The following is a 20,633-nucleotide window of genomic DNA, read 5'->3' as shown; positions in this document are numbered from 1 at the left end:
CGATTTAGTCATTGAAATAGACACTGAAAAAGACAGAAAACACATTTTTTTAAAAATCAATAATTAACTTTTATTTTTGTCCAAATCGCTGACTACAACGTTGCGTCTCCTTTAAGGGAGGTTGGGTGGAGGCTTGTGAACTCAAAGGAAACTAAAGAGACAAACTAAAGGTACAGAAAGCACATTTGAAGAAAATTAAGTCCGAACGCCACGTTGAAACGACTTCAGTACAAACAGGTATGCAGCATTTAAGTGAGCAATGATAATTAATTCATTGCCCAAGAGGTTCTTGAGGTCCGTGAAGGCTTTTCAACTTCGTAAATGATTGGGGTGGATATGTTAGGTAGGCTGTAATGAGTTGTATACAAATGTTGGTAAGTATCTGTAAGGATGTAACTTCATTTTAACAGGGGATGTTTACAGTGAGCATGTTGTTGAGCTCACGGTTTAATAGAAAACACTCACTAACCTGTTGATATTCGTGCATAGTTTATGTTATGTAGTTGTTTATTTTCTCAAAGTCACTATTCCTTTATATCCCTCCCGAAATAACTCGTATCTCCTTAACGAACATGATAAATAACACTGTCATGATAGAGCTGGGAGTGTTTGTTACAGCAGCAGGTGTATTTGGACTATCTTTGTTTCCGGTTGAAGCGGCGTCTCTGTTTGTCCACCCACGATCCAGTTTGCGGTTGTTATGGTAACTGATCATGGCTCAGTGATCAATGATCAATGGTTTTTTTTTCTTTAGTTTGTTTGTTTTTTTTTATTTTTTATTTTTATTTTTATTTATTTTTTTACCTCTATAGGTTTTTTTATTTTTTTATTTTTTTAATTTTATTTTTTTTTACCTCTATAGGCCACCTCTGTGGCATTGAAGTGCACACTATCACCCAACAACAAAAAAATCATCACCAACAATAACAAAACATAAGCAGAAAACACCAGTAAACAATTTCACAAAACATAGACATCTCGGGGATTTTTTTGTGAAATGTATATATTTTCTATTTTTCCCATGTATTTTCTTTAATATGGGCTTGAATTCAAACATATTTTATTCACTCTTTTGATTATAATAATTTCTATGCTTTGCACGTTCAGGGCTCAGTATTTTTCTATTTAAGTTTTAGCTTTTGCAATGTTTTTTTTTTATGTTATTAAACATAAGTAGGATAATGATTTTAATAAGTAAAACTTTATTGGTATGCAATTTATTTTCAGGTAACATTATCAGTAATTAAAGATTAAGTAGAAATGTTTAATATGGGAGAAACTGGTGACAAATTTGTTATTTGAATTATAATTTGACATTTACTTGTTTGGCATCCTAGTTGAGACTTAAATAAGCAAACTTACTGTGCTTGTAATACTTTGGGGTGTGATGATCCAGGTTGGCAAGGCTTGGGATCTGGATGTAATCGTCATGGTGAAGGATGTTTCGGAAAGTCAAGAAGCGCCACAGTAGCAGCAGCTCACAGAGCAGCGAGATCAGCACTAAGAGCAAGGTGCAGCAACATGTACACTCGCAGTAATATTAAGACAAGATCTCTCACTGTTCCTTAATTAATCTTTTGTCTCTATGTAGTCTGTTGACTCCAGTTTGGGAGGACTCTCCAGATCAAGCACTGTTGCCAGCCTTGACACAGATTCCACCAAGAGCTCAGGTTGGTGCGACCCCTGTTGAACCCCTGTCGAACTCTGCCAAACTTCAATGTAACCAAGCCCTTTTATGGATAAAGGATTTTTTTTTTTATTATTCTCTTTAGGAAATAGCACATCTGACACATGTGCTGAATTCCGGGTTAAGTATGTGGGCTCCATTGAAAACTTAGAGTTTGAGATGAGCAAGACCCTCCAGGAACCTCTGGACCTAATCAACTATATTGATGCCGCTCAGGTAAAGTACTAGAACACATTGTGAGGAGTAGTGACTATTTCCAGAGTTTTCTTAGACTTACAACAATCAACTGTAAACTTATGTTGTGGAGAAGAAGCTCAAAATATTATATTTGTTTTCACAGCAAGATGGAAAGCTGCCGTTTGTCCCTGGAGATGAGGAGATGGTACTGGGGGTGTCCAAGTATGGGGTCAAAGTGGCCTCACTGGACCAGTGTGTGAGTTAAACACTACCTTGCTTCCCCACATTTACCTATGAACTATGAATGCAACACGAGATCAAATTGCAAAATGATGTTGAAAATTATTCCAGTGCTAATTAGTCTGTTATCCATTTTTTCATTGTTTCATCTGGAAAGGATGTGCTGCATCGACACCCTCTCTACTTGATAGTGCGTATGCTGTGTTATGATGACGGCCTAGGTGCCGGGAAGAACTTATTGGCTCTGAAAACCACAGACACAAAACAAGAGCAGTGTAGCATCTGGGTGTACCAGTGTAGCAGCTCAGTGAGTGTCAAATCAAATTCTTATAAAAAATTTAAGACAAAAAATATAAATGCCATCTGTGTGGGATTATCTATACCTTCCTTTGAATGCTGTCTGTGATTCTTCTGAACAGGAACAGGCTCAGTCCATCTGCAAGGTGCTGTCAGCTTCTTTTGACTGCGCTCTGACGTCAGACAAGTCCTGAAGTCGGAAGAACACATTTCAGATTAGATCTTTTTTAGGAAGAAGGTGAAACAACTGTAAAGCCAGCAATCATGTCTGCTGCTTTTCTGGTACAACCATTTTCCCTTTTTTTAAAAGTTTTTATTTTAATCTTCACTGATGGTGATTTGGAGGCAACCTTTATCCTTCATAGTGATGTTGTGTTTTCTCTCATCATCATCATCATCCTATTGGCACGGAGCAACTGTGAATTTGCCTAGTAAGGAAGCAAGGGGTTGCATTTATAAATGATGGGACAGAGGGTAAGCTTGATTAATCAGGCAAGATAAGCTCAGTTAGACTTATTTGATGTAAATTGTGGTACTAAATGGTACATAAAACAGCCTGTCTGTGCCCATCCAGGTCAGCATTTACTGTATGAAGCAATTCAAAGGAGACATGAACGAAAGAGACTGCATGGTACATATTTGAGGGATGCTTCTCTTCATGAAGAAACCACTGTGTGTTTTGTGTTCTAACAGTATTGGTACAATAAGAGTCACTTTATGACTAGAAGGAATGTTACAAACTGGCTTTAACTGTGCGTCAAACCTTAAATTTTGTTTTCCGTTTTCTTTTTATTCCCAAGTTTAATTTAATATAAACATCTAAACATTTGCTGGTACCAAAGGCTTCTTTCGTTTTTGTTTTAAGTGATTAAATGTACAGATTATCAAACATCCTGAAAATGATAAAAGGTTGTTCTTTTCATTTGAAAGAGTTGTGGGAAATAATTTGTTTACAGGTTTTCTTCCTGTCTTTTTTGTTTCTGGTTCAGTTGAACATGTGTGATAATAAGGAAATAAAATAATTTAATTTGGTACCATAGTGGACTGATTTTGAATAACTTATTTTCTGAGAAGAATCTCAGCTATTTTTTTTAGTATCTTATATGAAAGTAATGCTTATTTATTCAGTGCATTTAACAAATAAAATCACTAAATGCTTTACAACAAAAAAAGAAGCATTAAAAACCCAGGTAATAAAATGATAAGAGACAACGCATATTAAAAAAAAAAAAGACATTTGCCTCACTATAACCAGTCAAACCTTGGCAACTTTAAGCAAGTGTGCCATGTTTAACATATGAGTTTAACATTTTAAGTATAAATTTCAATCATTTTTGTCTTCATAGTCCCAAAAGTATCGAGAAACATTTTTTCAGTAGTTTTAGTTCTGAAATATTCTCCATCAGAGGGAGCTCTTGATACACTAATAATCATATCAGTTAAATATTTTACAATGCAGGTTAATCAACAAGCTTTGACCCCCATTTCTTTATATATTACCAGAAAATATTGAAATACATGCAGCAAAGTCAAAGTAGGAGTTTCTATACCTAACCATCTTGAAAAGGAACTTTATTCTTCAACATAGCCTGGACTGTGAGACAAACTTACTTGTACATTTTTAGTAGTCTTCATGAGTAGTTCTCCAAGTTCTTGCAGAACTTTCCAAAGATATTTTGTGAATGTGTTCTGCCTTTTTTTCTGTTCTAGATGACCCCACAACACTTTATTAATGCTGGGGTCCAGGCTGTGAGTGACTGTTGCCAGTTATTTTAAGTCCTGTTCCTCTATAAGCAGGCAGCCTTCTTTCTTTGTGTCCCTTCCTTCTTGACAACCACCCTGACATGGATTCCTGATCAGGCCGCAGTAAACAGCAGATGGTTCTGCTGAAGGTCCAAATGCATCTCCCTGGGCTTGTGGATTTTTCTCTTATTCCTTATGAACATTACTTTTTCTGTTAATCTGCTTTATGTAATTCTTTGGGCCCATTGCTTTTCCTTATTTGTTATTGACATATTCAGTCAATCTTTTGAATGACAGAAGATAAAATAATTTTAAGATTTACAGTATGTGTTTTGATAACTATTGAAATAACCTTATTAATGTAAAATAGTATTTTATGCTTGTCAAACTGTGATATATCCAAATACTAGACATTTTTAGCTTTTTTTCTCTCTTTTTGGTAGATGCATCTAAAGAAATACGAATAGTGTGAAAATATGTCTAAAAAGCTGGAAATTAAGATTTTCAATAATGAACTTTCAGAAAGCAGCTAAAAACTACTTTAAAAGACTGAAAGGAGTTTGTCTTCTTAGAAAGAAAAAAAAGGTAAAGGAATTAGGAAAGAAGTTAGTAAAAAAAAACAAAACAAAAAAAAAAAAACAAGCCGTGTATACTTTTTCATATTTTATTATTCCAGTTTAATTTTCCCATTTACTTGCACAACAGTCAATGTAGTGATCCACAGACGATTAATGACAATGATTCAGATCATTTTCCCAGTTGTGTGTGCACAAGTGTCTGCTTTTGTTTAAAGCACACTCACTCACAGGTCCAGCTGAGGTCATTTACTCATCACCACAGTGCATTTAAAGACATTTACTGCCCAGGTTATCACTGCTCTCCTTTACATTTAAATATCCACAAACAAAACCAAAACTATTTACATAAATAGACTATTAAATCCTCTGTTTCCAGTGAGTTAATATTACACACAAAGAGAGAGCATTCACCTGCTTCTCTTCTTGTCATTCACAAATCCATGGAAGGCTCTGATTTTATAGTAAATCCCTAGATACGAACAATATGAACACACAGGAAGTTGCTCTGCAACTAAAATGTCAATTACTTTGTCATATTAACCTTAAAAGCATCTTTCTACATCATAGGAGCACAAATGATTCCATACAAGAACTAAGCTGAAAGGACATTTCTTTCTCTGCCTGGTTGTGTAAAGTGTCAGACTTAAGTTTAAAACAAAAGATATTAGCTTGTCACGCGCGCGCGCGCATGTGTGTGTGTGTGTGTGTCCCCTCGAATGTATGAGGAAGCAACGTCAGTCTAAGCTAATGTAACTGTTCATCACATTCTCATGCTCTCTAATTTAATTTGCACTTTATTCCGTCCAGACAACACCTGCCTGACACACAAACTTAAATTCCTCTAAGACAGATGACAGGCAATTCCAGCTAGCTGCTGTAGCTCCACTCAGTCACTTAAAACAGAAAGAAGACTGAGAAACTTGCTGCTAATTATGATTCACCCACGGTAAACTAATACAGGCAGTGTGTGCATGGAAAAGCATTTGCAGAGGATGAAAGATGGTAAATTCGTTACACACACCCAAAACAGAAAAAGTGGTTCTTTCCCAGTTGTGATGACTTGGAAGCTATTTTAACATGCAGCAACCCCCTTTCAGTGCCAATCTGTCACTGAAACGGGGACAGGGGAAGCACTAAGTTGGATGCAGCTTCCAGCCACTTTCAGGGTAAACTTAGCACCATTAGAAAATCCCCCACACAGGAGGGCTACAACAGATGTGAATATCTGCACCTAGAAGCAAACACATAGGACTTGCTCATGCACAGATGTGGAATGTAAGCAAGTTCACATTTTGAGTTGTTAGCACATTAAAATACATTGCTGTAATCTCATAATTTAGGAAGCCTGTACACTGCAGCAGAAACAGAGAACTGGTGACATGAATACTGCACACGTGTGACCTTAAGTTATTTTGCGGATGAAGACGAGAAAAGTGCATTTATTGCCAAAAATAGCTCACTACAATCATTTCTTTTGCTATTATAGTCTGTGTCAGTAACAGCAAGCATCAAAACCAAACAGTCCCATGAGTCCTCCCAAACTTGCTGCAATGGTTGCCTAAACAACACCCATACAAAGCTGCAGCCAAAATGACGGCACAGCAGGGACAGGATGCCAGGGAAGACGTAGATGAAGATGGCAAAAACTGGGACGATGACAGAAGTTTCCACAGCTGACAGACAGTGATGGGTGAAAAGGGAACGCTGTCTCCCGCGACGCTTTCTGAGACCCTGTGTAGCCTTTCAGTCAGCAATGAAGTGTACAAATGTAACAGGGAAGGCGCCTCTTCTCATTGGGTCGCCCTCAATGTGGCCCAGCTGTGGAAAAGTAACAGAAAGGCAGGGTTAGAATGGGATGAAGGGCAGCTAGAATAAGACAAGGTTTGGGTTAAGAAACACTAAATCATGTGACTGCTGTTATCGCATGAAGGCATCTAAAACACAAATACACAGCTAAGACACACAAAGGACTCAGCATTTAACATGAGTTTAGGAATGAATTGCCATTTTACCTCAGATGATCCAATATTGATTCCTAAAACACTAAAATTATTGCTTCAATGTGCATTTTGATTATATGTTGTTCATGGACTATTTCTTTTTTAATTGACTGTGTTCATTTGTCACATATAAAGAGATGATCAAATTTCCAAATGATAAAGTAAAAAATAATGCATTGCTTCTGTGTTTTAAGCAAGAAAAACTTTATTTTAGTCTGTAACAGTATAAAAAGGAAAATTTATAGGGAATTTCTCTTGCAAAAATGTGTGCTAATCTTGCACGTCCTGCTTCTCTGAGGTCTGTCAATTGATCCTTAAAGATGTTTTAATCAGGTAATGTGGAAGCCATAGCAAAGCTTTAAATTTGGACCTATTGAGGAGTGTGAATGTCGACGTTTGTTTAGGATCATCAAGCTATTGTGGAAGCCATATTTTTAATCCTCAGTTGCCTTACTTGTTTACTTTTCTGTGGTGTTTGCTTTCAGAACACACAAAGGGATGTTTTAAAGTAGTACCTGGAGGTCAAGTGTTAAATTCATCACTGGCGGTAACATAGGCCAAAAGAAAAACCAATCCGCCCAGTAGTTAGAGGTGATCTTTTTAATGAAACGCTGCATTTTGTCAAACGTCTATTTACTCCATTACTATTGTTTAACGTATTTATTTAAAAAGGTTTGGCTTGTTTATATATTTATTTACAAGAAGGCAATAGAAGTACTACTGAGACGACTCTTCCAAGAAGGTCACATGTAGAAGTAGAATAACGCAGCAGTACTTTAGAGTGCTAAAACCTGCTAAAAGCATCCTGTCTGGTCACACATTATGTTGTTTTGCCCTTCTAGCAATTTAACTGACTGTGGATTGTGGAGACGACTTTGAGAAATGTGTATCTCCCCGTCTGGCCCAGAAATGACTAGACAAGAAAGAGAAATAGGACCAGAACCCTTTAAACAAATAAATAAATGATGACACCAGCAATCTTTAAGGATGTCTAAACTTTTGCAGGAGGTTCTTAGAATTGCTCAAAGGGGGAAAAACTCCACTAATTCTGCCTGAAATGTTGAAAAGCTGATTTATTTTCCACTGTTATGCCTTTTAGAGATCAGCTCACTTATTTTTGTTGCCAAAACATTTTCATGCATCTGTAAGTGATACAGTTCAGCATAAATTGCAATCAGGATTTTGAGAAACAAAATTGAATCAAACTGAGACTGATGACAACATCCATCTTCTAATTACCTACAGCTAAAACTGCAAAAAAAATATAATGGGAGGCTACATCACAATGGACATCTCAGTAGATTCAAAATGATTCCCTCTTTCAATTTACCTTGAAGGACAAAGATGACAAACGATTTTATCTCCAATTAAGTCATTTTAAACGTCATCTATACCTGAAAATGAAAAGCTGGGACATGTTTCTGCTCCAACAATGTCTCACACAGGGCTACAAATAAGCATGACTAGCTACTAAAGGCAGGAAAATGCAGATTAATATCAAGTGTTATCAGGATGTAACTAAAACCACACAACACTACAAAGTAAGTTTTAAGTTACTTTTATTTTCAGATACAGGCCTGTTAAAAGCAGTATGCAGGGCTGTATTTAAGATATTTTAGAAGCAGAAAGAGTGATAAGAGGGCTGAAGCAGGACAGAGAGGAGGCATTGCAGGGACCTCGGGGGACTTTAGGTCCATGAAGGGACAGAGACTGACTAAATACGGTAATATCTGCAGGGGCGGCTGAAAGGCAAACAAGTTGCAGCTGGTCGACGTTCACACAAGAGCCTCCACAGAGGAAGCAGCAGCAGGCGGAAAAAGAGAAGGGGAGGTGGTTGTGGAGGGCAACTGTCTAGAATGAGGTCATAGCTTTTTTTGCTTTGAGTCACCATGGTTACCAAATGCCTTGACATCTATGGTGCAGACCAGAGAGGACCAGAGAGATTTACTTGAACTGGGAATGCTTTGTGCTTTAATCTAAAAACAGATGCAAGCAAGAAAAAAAAAGAAGAAGAAAAGAAAAAAGCAGCATGCATACTGAGTGTAAAGCTTAAATGATACTGACCCACCACTCCTGGTCCTCCTCGCCATCCACCACGATCACCTCGCCCTCTGAGAAGGTTAGCTCATCCGGGTTGTCAGCTACACAGTTATAGATGGCTTTTACTCGCTTGGGCCTTTGCTTCTGAGACATGCAAAAAAAAAAAAAAAGAAAAAAAAAGAAATGGTTACATCAAATTAAGAAGTGTGAAGATAATTACTCTTACTTCAATGGCCTCAGCCTCCACCTTTTCTGTTTGTTTGTTTGTTTGGGGTCTTTTTTTTGGGATGGTTCTTGCGTTTTATCTCTACTTTGAATTGTACACTAAGAATATAAGACAGTTTGTATTGAATTTCAAGCATTTCTGCTTGAAATAAAATTTACACTTAAAATTTGTAATTCCTTTTGTGACTATAAAAGATCCCCCACCTGAGGAAACAAAGCAGCCCCCAGACCATGATGCTCCCTCTATCATGCCTAACACCAGGGAGGGATTTTGCTTTCCACACACATTTGTTCTTCACTGTTCATTACTGAAAAGGTTCCCCTATAAACCCACCTGCTGACGGTTCACGATCCCCAATGTTTAGTGGAAAATCCAGATGTGTTTTGGAAACTTGAAACTTGAGACTTGTGGACTTCTTCATGATGTTCTTCCATTAGGACAATTTTCAATTGGTTAAAGGTCACTAATGGCAAAAGATTTTAGTCGGTATGACTTATAATCACTAATAATCAATGCAGAATTTCTGATAATTCCAAAAAAACCCTGCATGCTTGAGTTATTTTGTGTTAATAATTAATTCATTTCTTTGCATCCTAATAATCTGAAACAAATTTAGGCTTAATCTGAAGAGATCTTTCATCAAATAACTAATGGATGAATAACAGCTGCAGGTACTGGAAAATGAAACATCAAAACAACCTTTTTATAATTATTATTTTTTGTATAACAAGTAGATCGCTGGGTGTCCCCTGCCATTTTCCTACAACTCTTTAATTTGACAAACCATCCTCCTCTTTCAACCAGAATCAAAACTAACAGTTTCTCAATGCAGAGAAGAGGCTCATGGCCAAAGCCAAGACTTGGACTACAGGAAGGAAATTTATTGCACAAGTAGACAATGGATACAGTGAAACGCTGCATGAGTCAGGGAATAAACTATTACTAAGACAATAAGGAGCAAATGAATCCAAACAGCACAATGAATAAAAAGCACTTTATATTGACTATAGTGATAAAAAAAAGAATGAGCAACTCACAGGGTAGGCTTTCCTTGGCATGGGGGCTGGAGGCAGAGACTGACCCATGGAGTTCTGGGGACATCCTGGCACTTCCTTAGCTAGAACAGGAAAAGGAAACTACATCACTACAAATACAAACCTTTCCACACTTCTTGAAAAGAAACAGGAAAGTGGCAGATAGAATAACATGCATACGACTTTATGTACACTGGACAGTTTACTCACCTGCTCTTTCTATCGATTCTGTCCGATTCACAAACCCTCGAGTGAAGCTTTTATCATTGCTGAGGAAAAATAAAAGATAATCAAAAATTCCTTCAGCAGAGAAATAGTCAGACACTTTGTAAGGCTCTCAGTAGGGCTGATTTAAGACAGCATAACCAGACCTGTGGGAAATAAAAAGGATAACAGAGGAGGAGAGTTTTGGTTCGACTGAGCTCGATTGGGGGGTAAATAAGCTGCTAGACAGCTGCTGAGTATGAGGAAACAAAAAACAGATTAAAAGATAGAAGCTCCTAACACCAAGCTGCATGACTAACAAAGTTCCTGTGTAGTGTTACATCAATCTAATTATGTACATGTAGTGTTTCTGATACAGTTAATGAAGCAGGGAAGAGAAAACTGTGTTTTAGTTTAGCAGATCTTTTATTTAGAGGAAAAAAAAATAGAAAGAAAAGCTGTGTCTGGAGTGTGTGTATTCTTACCCAGCAGGAGATTTAGGAGGCCCTGCTCTAGACCCCAGTGGACCCTGACCTGACTTGGCCTGTATACTCAACGCCTCCATCTTCGTTGCAGAAGGAAGACCAAGACCTGCAAAATATATCCAAAAAGTGAAAATTGAGTCTGTTAAATACATTAAAATTCAAATACAAATTTGCTTTTTGGACTGTTTCTGTTAAAAATAAAGTTTCAGTATGTCAACACAACATCAGATTTAAGATTCTAGTTTTCCGCTTTTACATACATGTAATCATCTTAAATGGACCTGAAGGCATCAGATAAGAAAACAAAGAGAACATAACTATTAGGGGTGTGACGATATGCTTTTGTCCCAAATCGATTCAAGTCCGATTTTTTGGGTGCCGATTCGATTTAAAATGCGATTCTCACAATTCTCCAATATTGCAGATATTTGTCGATTAAAAACAAACAAAAAAATGTATAAAACTTTTTTGGTCGTCATTCTTCTTGATTTCAATGAGGAAAAAACAATGCAGTCGCCACACCATCATTCTGCTGCTATAGTGCCCAAGAAAACAAGTATTAAGATCAATTAAAAACAATAAAAATGACAAAAATTTGATAGTGCATTAATTTTTTTATTTTTAACAAAAAAAAAAAAAAATCGATTTTAAAGTTGTAAAGAAAAAAATCTAGATTTCCGATTTTTCGATTAGATTTTCCAGCCCCTAATAACTGTACTAGTTCACTTACTGAGGAGGAAACACTAGTAAATCCAAATCCAAATAAAATTAAAAATCTCTTTCACGAAAGCAACCTGTCCAAGAAGGACAGAAAGCATAGTTATAAAGGCAGAAAATTGGTTTACTGTGTGAAAACAAAGCTGTTTCTACACATCATAGCTCCAAAACAACTGCTTAAAATGTCAGATTCAGGTAAATGGCTGATGCAATATCAAAGTGGAGTCCTTACCTCCAGTTGAAGTGAGCCTCATTGGGGGGACAGGGGGGTGCATGTTGGGGGGGTCTGAAGACGACCTCTGTCTGCCAACCAGGTCTAAAGAACCTGGTTTCCAGCTGCTAGAGGGAGAGGACTGACTGATTCCTCCCAAAGAGGTAAACTGAACTACAAGTAACAAAAAAACAAACAAACCGATTTTTAAAATAAAAGAGGGGAGATTTTGAAATTTGTATAACATTTGAGCAACAATTCTAAAGAGAAATGATCAACATGTAGTTGTTTCCCTTCTGTTCTGCTGTACAGTAATAATGCTATTAAAGGCAGAGTGTAGAGAACTAGTCACACACCAGTTATCTGTAAGAACTAAATGTTTATTAGCAAGACATCCAACTGCATCTCGTCTGTCTCCTAAGTGACATCTGTTGTATTTAAACAGGTCAAAATGTCAGTCAGACATTTGTACCTGCAGAGTAAAGGAGACTGTTCCTGAAGGGATCTTTAACAAATACAACTTCCTCAACACAGGACAGAGGCCAGTTTCAGGTCAGACAGGTTATCAGAGTTATCTTGATGTGATAAACATCTTGTCATAAAGGCCAATAAGCCTAAATATTCACACAAATGACAAGATGATATATTGCATCTTTCCCTGTCCACTTTTTTGTCTCGACTTACCCAAGTTCCTTGGGGGCAGAGGCGGAGCAGAGGTGGGGGTTGGTTGAGAGGAGCCTGTGTTAAGGATGGTGCCATAAGTCTCGTTGTTGACCAGGTTGGGAATATAGGGCCGCTGCTTGTCCTTAGTGAGGCCGGCAGGGTCCCGACCTGCAGATCCCATGCTGGACTGGTGGTGGGAGTTACTGCTGGGGGTGTAACAGCTGACTGGACGTTCATCTCTTCGGTGAGGGCTCGGCTGCAGGGAGAGGTTAAATGTAGGGCTTATGAGTAAGGACATAAGGCTGTAAGGGAATCACTACATTTTGCATTTAACATTTTACTTCAATTCAAAAGATTCCTGCAAACTTTTTCAAGGTACAGGGAATCTGACGCTGGCATCTCGAGGCTGCTAATGTATGATTGTCTTTCATGTACGACTTGCACACACACTATTGTAGTACTGGCAAAAATGGCTATCCTGCTCTTTTTTGAAATATTGTAAGACAATAATAACATTTTAACACAAAAAAGGTAAAAATCTGATTTTTCTGGAATTTTTTTTTCCGTAAATGTGAACTGCTACAGAGCCATTAACGCAGCTACATAATCCACACTTTGATTGCTCGTCTTTACTGTTTCTAGATTCTACAAAGCGCTATATGCTGCATGTCTCATTAATTTATTCATACAGACACTCATACCGAATATGTCAGATCATATTAACCTTTTCTCTCCAATCAAGACATCAATAAGCAGTGCTATTTGGGGTTCAGTTTTAACCGAAGATGCTTCAACTTGGAGGCGCTAAGTATTACATTGCTGGCCTTCTTAAACTCTCAGCTCAGCGTTTAGAAGATGCAGACGTTATCTTTAACCATTGTCTTCCTGTCTGTGCGTTTTCACTTTCCATAAAAGCTTCTCACATGTGATCACTGTCACCAACACTGAGGTTCACCTTCTCATCCAGATCCTCGTCACTCTCATCCAGGTCTTCGTGCTGCAGGCACCACTCATACTCGACATGGACGTGGGCGTTGAATTTTCCCGCCAGCGCTTGGTTCAGCTGTAAACATAAACAGATCAATGCACAACTGATTGGCAGCTCTAATGAATTGGAGAAGTGATGTGCTTGCAGGCATTAAGCAGGTGTAAACAGCAAGCTCACCAGCTCCTCACACTGTAGGTGCTTGAGCCTCCGGGCGATATCCAGCGGCGTCTCTCCGGCCTCATTAGCTGGAAGGAGAAACAAAAGAAACATGTAATTACTGTTGTATTCACACACCACATGAGAATAAACACACAACCCATTTTTTTCTCCTTTTTTCCACAGTGACATGAGCAATGTGTAATTAAACAGTTTCCCACACTGAGAAACTCAGCCTTTTTTCTGCCCTCATTTTCTCTGAATCTGTTATCTGGCTGTTGTGAGGAGTTCAGAGCACCACATGAAGATTAGTGTTGTGAGAAAAAAGCAGTCATAGTTTGTTTTTAAGAGCCGCATGTCTGGGAACTAAACCTGAAAGAGCTAACATTAAGTGTACATTGCAAGTATGCATATTTAAAAAAAAAAAATTCCAAGTGAAAATGCTTATTTAACCCTTGCATTAATCATGTTGTTTTATTTTAAATACACTTTACACATTTTCACAATTAGTATTGTTTTACGTTGTTAGAAGTTTTCACTTTTGTCTTTGGATCCCCAAGTCTGCAGTCCTCAAATTAACAGATTATTTATGCTTATTAAATCTTAGAAACTTCATTAGAAGGACACTAAACTGGGGCGGCTGAAGCTCAGGAGGAAGAGCAGTTGTCTTTCAACTGGAAAGTTGGGAGATTGAATTCAAGCTTCGCCTGGAAGACACCAAACACAAAGTCGCCCCCTGATGTGCCAATCAGGGTACGAGTGCAAATAAATGTGTGTGTGAATGGGTGAATGTGTCAAGTAGTGTAAAGTCTTTTAAGTGGTTGGCGTGACTGGAAAAGCACTTTATAAGTACAAGTCTATTTACCATTTAAACTTATACCAGAAAATATACTGAAGAACTGAGCTGAGAATTAACAAACATGAAGATAAAGAACAACAATTTAAAAATTGTGACCACAGTATTTCCGAGCTTTGCTAGCCAGTGGAAAAAACAAAACAAAAAAACAAACAAAAAAACAAACAAACACAGAGATGGACAGTGAATGCATCATGGCTGTATGGTTTGCTGGTGTGTTCCCTCACCGATATCTATGGAAGCCTTCCCTCGCAGCAGCAGCTTCAAACATTCGCTGTTGTCGGTGAGGCAGCAGTAGTGCAGAGCTGTGCTGCCTTTGGCTGTCTGTTTATCCAAATTTAAGCTAAAACACACAGAAAAAAAATTTTGTGATGCAGGAACCTAACTGTTCCCCACAGTTTAGTAGATATGTCATGCTTTTTTATTTTCAGGAAAGGTTCATTTCATTATTTCTAAAGAGAAATAACTCAACCATGCAAAGCACTCTTTTAAAAAACAACTTAAATCACAATGAAAATATTCAATTTAAATAGGCTATAAATACTGAGAAAAACAGGACTACATGGATGCAAGTGAACAAACCTTTCAACAAGTTCTAATCTGTTTACTACACTAGATCACTCATCTCTGACCACCTTTTGTATTTTTTGCCCCACATTTACCTGTTCTGGGTGAGGAAGTCAACAATATGAAGAGATGTTCTGTCCACCAGCCTGACTGCCAGGTGAAGGGCTGTCTCTCCTTGTTCCTGAAGAAAGATACATTTGTATATACTTCCTGTATATATGAAACATCATGGGAGAAGCTTAAGGGGAATAATCATCACAAAGTTATTCAAAATACCACAAAAACACACTTGTGCACTTACATGTCCGTTGGCAAGAGGTATGGGCTCCATGAGGTCGACTCCCTCAGCATACACCTGGATAAGGGAGAAGATGTCTCGAGCCTTCACTGCATCACACAACGTGTGGAGCCGCGATGTTGCGTCAGGACACTTCTTCCTGGCAAAACGTTTTTCTGTGTATTTGGCTGTGATGAAGTCTTTCCTCGCCTGCCTAATTAAGAGCATAAGGGCACAAACAATTGTCCAACCCGAGGCTTTGACACGAGTGTGTGGCATACACTTTATTAAATCATATGACTAGAAAAAGGTTGTTGGAAAAACATGGCACAAGTTTTTCTTCATTCACAACAGTATACTGTACATTTTAACCAGCAGAATTATGCCTGTGGTAGATCTAGGAAAGAAAACAACAACCAGGAATGTTCCTCCATATTAAATCTGCAACTTGTTTATGACTTCTAGCACTTTGTTAGAGAGCATAGAAAGGATTTGAAGTGATATTTAAAGAATGTTAATGATTACAGAAAAGGATCACAAGATGATCAGATGTGGCCAATTGTAATGTTGGACAAGTGCGAAGGCTGAAGGACAAAAAGATAGTATGAAGGGTCTGGAGCGGAACATGTGGAAGAATCAAGCTGGAGGAGATGAACTGGGGGCCACTTACATGTCACTTGCTGGGTTGGGTTTCACCACATTTTCAGCACTTAAACAAGCCTCCATGATTTCATTAAAGCCTGCATTCCCCACATTCTTGGCCAGCTGTGGAGCACACACACACACACGCACACACAGACACACACACACACACAGATAAATTAAATTGAGTTTTTAAGTCATTTTATGTGCCACACTAGTAAATTCAAAAAGTCGTCAGTGCCGCCAACACACCCACTGGGATGCAGCAGACATCGCAGACTGCAAGTGCGGAGCCAGTCGAGTCTGTCTGTGGCCAACAAGACTGGCGTCTTAACACCGAGGAAAGCAATCATGACTGGAAGCATTTAATCCCAAGTGTCCCGCAGATTGTAAATCTCTGTACTAAACAGTGATTTAAAAAAGCCAAACAAAATCTTAGCTATTCTCAGTGTGGTGGCTTCCAGGGGATAAGAGTGAGGCCAAGGAAGCTTCAATCTCCTGTCCTCATCTGCTGCCATTTCGTCAAGCCCTTTTTTTTTTTTTTAACCCCCACCATCATTCCTGCTTTAGGATCTCAGTAGAGGTCTGAATAGACAATCAATATGATGTGATGAGATGTGTCATGTTTCTGTGGAAAGACAGATACTAAATATGATTCACCAAGAGCTCGGAGGTGCTGAGTACATCCAGAGTAAGAGACTGGATTCGGGAGTAGTGCACTCCCAGCTCCCTGTGGATCCCTGAACATTCAATGCAGGTGAGGATGCCCAGATTGGTGGACAGCCACGTCGGGTCTGAGACAAAGAAAAGGAAAGGCCATTAGCAAAAATGGAGGGAAAAGCAAAAAATGACCATGGGTGTCAAACTGTCAGATGTTGAAACTGGTAATGTTGGAGTCATCTCTGCAGCTAATGAGCCAACTTTGATGTGTCATTGTGAGAAGCTCTGGAGAGGCAGCAGCAGGCTATGGAGCTGTTTGACATCTCACATGAGAATTAACCAACCTGAACTGTGACTGATGTCCCTGCCCTAGAAACTCCCCACTGTGCAAACTTAATATATCCATATATGTTGGAGAAACTTCATGGGAATAGTTGAAGCTTCACCTATTTCAGAAATACTAATTTCAAACAGCAGCGGCTTTGCATACATTACATTATTACATTATACCCCCATATTGAATAAACTGTATCATTTTAAAGAAAATTATTTCCCAAAGCATAGCACAAACATTTCATTTAATTCTAGACCATGAATGACTTTTTGTTTGCTTTGAACAAAATCAGTAACTAAATGCAACAGCAAGTCATTTTCTACTTGGAATGAGGTCATTCTTTTCCCATGATTGTGGGATTTTTCACAATAAATGAAAATTGATTGAGACCACAGAACCGTGAACAATTATACCTTGATCCTGCCCCCGTGTCAGGAGATTTAAATTATTAATGGTGTCGTGTTGTCATGCGTAAAAAAGACCCAGCATGTTTCTCAGTTTGGAAATGAATGCCTCTTTATTTTGCATTTGAAATGTATGACTTGACCACTAAATAAATAACAAGTGAGTGTAGTGATCACAAGAGTAGAATTTCCATTTGGTTACTTTCTTGTATGGAACTGGTTGCATATTTCAAAGTTCACCATCTCGGTGAGCAGTTGTGAGCTGTGCTTTAAGTTGTGAAGCCTTGTTTAACTGAATATCCATGGACCTGTTTTCACCACCCTTCCCAGAGATGCTCAGTGAGATCTGGATGTGGAAGGCGAGTCGACACCCTTGGACTAGTCCACATCAGCTGGACTTCACTCCAGACGTGCAAAAGTGAGATGTGGGCAACCCTGTTGCCATTTTACTGTTTGTTCTGTGTCAAATTCTCTTTAGTGTTTCCACACACCCATTTTTTTTTCCAGCCTCTGATCTCATCAGGGTTCTGCTGGAGGTTTTGCCTTCCTGTTTAAATAGAGTTTTCCTTTCCACTGTCACCTCATGCATCCTCAGGATGGGGGACTGGATCGCAGTCAAGATTTGATGCAATCTGTTGGTTTCTCTTAACTAGGCTATTTATGATGAACTGGCTTGAAATGAGGTGTCTGTAAAGTGCCCTAACATGACATTGCGTGAAGTAGCACTATACAAATAAAGCTGAATAGAAGTGAATCATTGGTTTAAATGTTGTGGCTGATACTTGTATTGATAGCAAAAGTGAGACAATAGAAAGAGAAGGGAATGTTTACCAAGATATAACCTATAGCATGATGGACATAAGATGGGTTTTTTTTTTATACCATAAGATGGTCCTGGTTTTCCTTTCTTTGAACCAAATAATCCAGAGATGACAGATTTAGTTTTAACTCTGAGCTGTAATACATTTGTGAGGTGAAAGTTTTTCCACCTATTCTGAAACTCACTGGGAGCTCCGCAGTCACAGCAGACGTCGTTTCCAGTCATCCTCTTGACTTCCCCCAGTATTGCCTTGGTTAGCTCCTGCACAATGTTGTTCTCACCAACGTGATGGTCTCCTTTAAAGGCCTGATTCAACGCTTCCTCTTTACTGTTCTGCAGCACAGAGATCCAGCTGGAAGAGAGAGAACGGACAGATGGGGAAGTGAGAATGGATAAAAATTAGGCTAGCGACAGAGAAGAAAGTGGGTTGAGAGGTTTACTGTAAGAACAGAAGTAGCTGCAGCAGGGAGGAAGAAGTGAGATCTGAGGAAATGGCAATTAAAGGACAGGAGGTGGAAAGTAAAGACAAGGCCAAGTGCCTGGATGTTAGGAAGTGTGTGCAAAGGAGTTGAGGTTGTAAACAGGATGTGCTAATGTGCAACACCAGCCCTAAGGGAAGGAAGGAAAAGGGCACTTACATCTGACAGTCCTGGTCGTCCTCAGCTTGAAAGTGATAAGTTCTGTCATCTAAAACAAAAAAAGATGCGTCTTGTTTAGGGTTTTTTTTCAGGTTAAACCCCTAATTTATGTCAGGTGGTGTTAAATAAACCCCTAAACACTGTTCACTCTTTAAAACAAGCATAATATAAAAGGAAAAATTTATGCACAAATTAGTCCTAACATTTCTCAACTTGTCCAGCTGCTGCTTGAGTGAGATAAAAAGATTTACAGGTACATCTCAGAAAATTAGAATATTTTCATCACTCATTTCAGAATGTGAAACCATATTTTATATAGGTTCATTACACAGAGTGAAACATTAGAAACATTTATTTCTTGACATTTTGATGATTGTGTCTTATAAATAATGAAAACCCAAAAGACAGTGTCTCAGAAAAGAATATTACATAAGATAAATGAAAAAAATATTTTAAACAGAAATGTCAGGCTTTTGCAAAGTATGTACATTTCCCAGCACTCACTACTAGGTTGGGCCTCCTTTTGCATGAATTACTGCATTAATGCGGCGTGGCAATGGAAGCGATCAGCATGTGGCACTGCTCAGGTGTAATGGAAGCCCAGGTTGCTTTGATAGCAGCCTTCATGTCATCTACACAGTTGGGTCTGGTGTCTCTCATCTTTCTCTGGACAATACCCCACAGATTCTCTATGGGGTTCAGGTCAGGTGAGTTTGTTGGCCAATCAAGCACAGTAACACCATGGTCATTGAAGCAGCTTTTGATACCTTTGGCAGTGTAGGCAGGTGCCAAGTACTGCTGGGAAATGAAATCGGCATCTACCGAAGGAAGCATGAAGTGCTCTAAAATGTCCTGGTAGATGGCTGTGTTGACTGTGTACTTCAGAAAACACAGTGGACCAACACCAGCAGATGACATGGCTCCCAAATCATCACTGACTGTGGAAACTTCACACTGGACTTCAAGCAACATGGATTCTGTGCCTCTCCACTCTTCCTTCAGATTCTGGGACCTTGGTTTCCAAATGAAATGCAAAATTTGTTTTCATCTGAGAAACAGTCCTTTTTCTTCTCAGCCCAGGTGAGATGCTTCTGTCGTTGTCTCTGGTTCAAGAGTGGCTTGACACGAGGAACGTGACCTTTGTAGCCCATGTCTAGGATTCGCCTGTGCGTTGTGGCTCTTGATGTACTGAGTCCAGCTTCAGTCCACTCCTTGTGAAGCTCCTCAACTTCTTGAATGGATGTTGCTTGACAGTGCTCTCAAGGCTGCGGCAATGCCTTTTGCTGGTGCACCTTTTCCTTCTACTCAATTTTCCATTAATATGCTTAAATACAGAACTCTGTGAACAACCAGCTTCTTTAGAAAGGACCTTTTATGGCTTTCCCTCCTTGTGGAGGGTCAATGATCATCTTCTGGACATCTGTCAAGTCATCAGTCTTCCCCATGAATGTGTAGCCATCTGACCCAGACTGAGAGACCATTTAAAGGTATAGGATACCTTTGCAGGTATTTTTTAGTTAATTAGTTGATTAGGGTGTGACACCATGACTTTTTCTAAGATTGAAGTTTGTCACAATCTTGTAATTTTCTGAGACACTGCATTTTGTGTTTTCATTATCTATAAACCACAATTATCAAAATTTCAAAGACTGAATAATTATAATGTTTTACTCTATGTGTAATGAATCTATAAAATATATAGGTTTCACATTCTGAAATGAGTGGCAAAAAATATTGAGCTTTTTCATAATATTCTAATTTTCTGAGATGTACCTGTAATCTGCAACAATCGTTTCAAAACATTAAAGCTAAACATCCAGTTTCAAACAAAGCTACAATTCAGATCATCAGCATTTCTGCCATTTATGTCAGATTCTGATGTGATGAATCCATTAATATTGATTCTTCCAGAATTGGCTGATAAAAGGCAACATAAATCCTGACTGCTGTTCAGCAGGTCTTCAGCCTTGCTCTGTGCAGCTACTTAAT

At 38.6% G+C, this 20,633-nt stretch overlaps 2 protein-coding genes across 3 annotated transcripts in view; one reads left to right on the top strand and one right to left on the bottom strand.

Moving 5' to 3' along the window:
- The first annotated feature begins 146 nt into the window (after positions 1-146).
- itgb1bp1 (integrin beta 1 binding protein 1) lies at positions 147-3,291 on the top strand. The gene is made up of 7 exons (XM_079262453.1): positions 147-237; positions 1,397-1,511; positions 1,592-1,670; positions 1,773-1,903; positions 2,028-2,120; positions 2,262-2,411; positions 2,524-3,291. Exons 2-7 carry the CDS (start codon positions 1,440-1,442, stop codon positions 2,593-2,595), a joined length of 597 nt encoding a protein of 198 aa, XP_079118579.1. The 5' UTR covers positions 147-237; positions 1,397-1,439; the 3' UTR covers positions 2,596-3,291.
- Positions 3,292-4,835: 1,544 nt separating this feature from the next.
- Positions 4,836-20,633, bottom strand: part of asap2a (ArfGAP with SH3 domain, ankyrin repeat and PH domain 2a) — a 59,857-nt gene continuing 44,059 nt past the window's right edge. Inside the window, exons 13-28 of one of the 2 annotated variants that reach the window (XM_079262430.1) lie at positions 18,645-18,693; positions 18,192-18,358; positions 16,449-16,582; positions 15,817-15,911; positions 15,171-15,360; positions 14,965-15,050; positions 14,530-14,645; positions 13,468-13,535; positions 13,258-13,365; positions 12,324-12,558; positions 11,661-11,813; positions 10,712-10,817; positions 10,233-10,291; positions 10,026-10,105; positions 8,787-8,906; positions 4,836-6,540 (exon numbers count right to left, since the gene is read on the bottom strand). In XM_079262430.1, coding sequence (XP_079118556.1) covers positions 6,466-6,540; positions 8,787-8,906; positions 10,026-10,105; positions 10,233-10,291; positions 10,712-10,817; positions 11,661-11,813; positions 12,324-12,558; positions 13,258-13,365; positions 13,468-13,535; positions 14,530-14,645; positions 14,965-15,050; positions 15,171-15,360; positions 15,817-15,911; positions 16,449-16,582; positions 18,192-18,358; positions 18,645-18,693 — 1,841 coding nt within the window. In that variant the 3' untranslated portion in view covers positions 4,836-6,465. The remainder of the gene's footprint in view (positions 6,541-8,786; positions 8,907-10,025; positions 10,106-10,232; positions 10,292-10,711; positions 10,818-11,660; positions 11,814-12,323; positions 12,559-13,257; positions 13,366-13,467; positions 13,536-14,529; positions 14,646-14,964; positions 15,051-15,170; positions 15,361-15,816; positions 15,912-16,448; positions 16,583-18,191; positions 18,359-18,644; positions 18,694-20,633) is intronic. The other variant, XM_079262431.1, reaches the window with a different exon arrangement.

This window comes from Telmatherina bonti (genome assembly GCF_933228915.1).
Source record: "Telmatherina bonti genome assembly, chromosome: 22".
In the NCBI taxonomy this organism is placed as follows: Eukaryota; Metazoa; Chordata; class Actinopteri; order Atheriniformes; family Telmatherinidae; genus Telmatherina; species Telmatherina bonti.
This window is presented reverse-complemented; position numbering and strand designations above follow the sequence as displayed.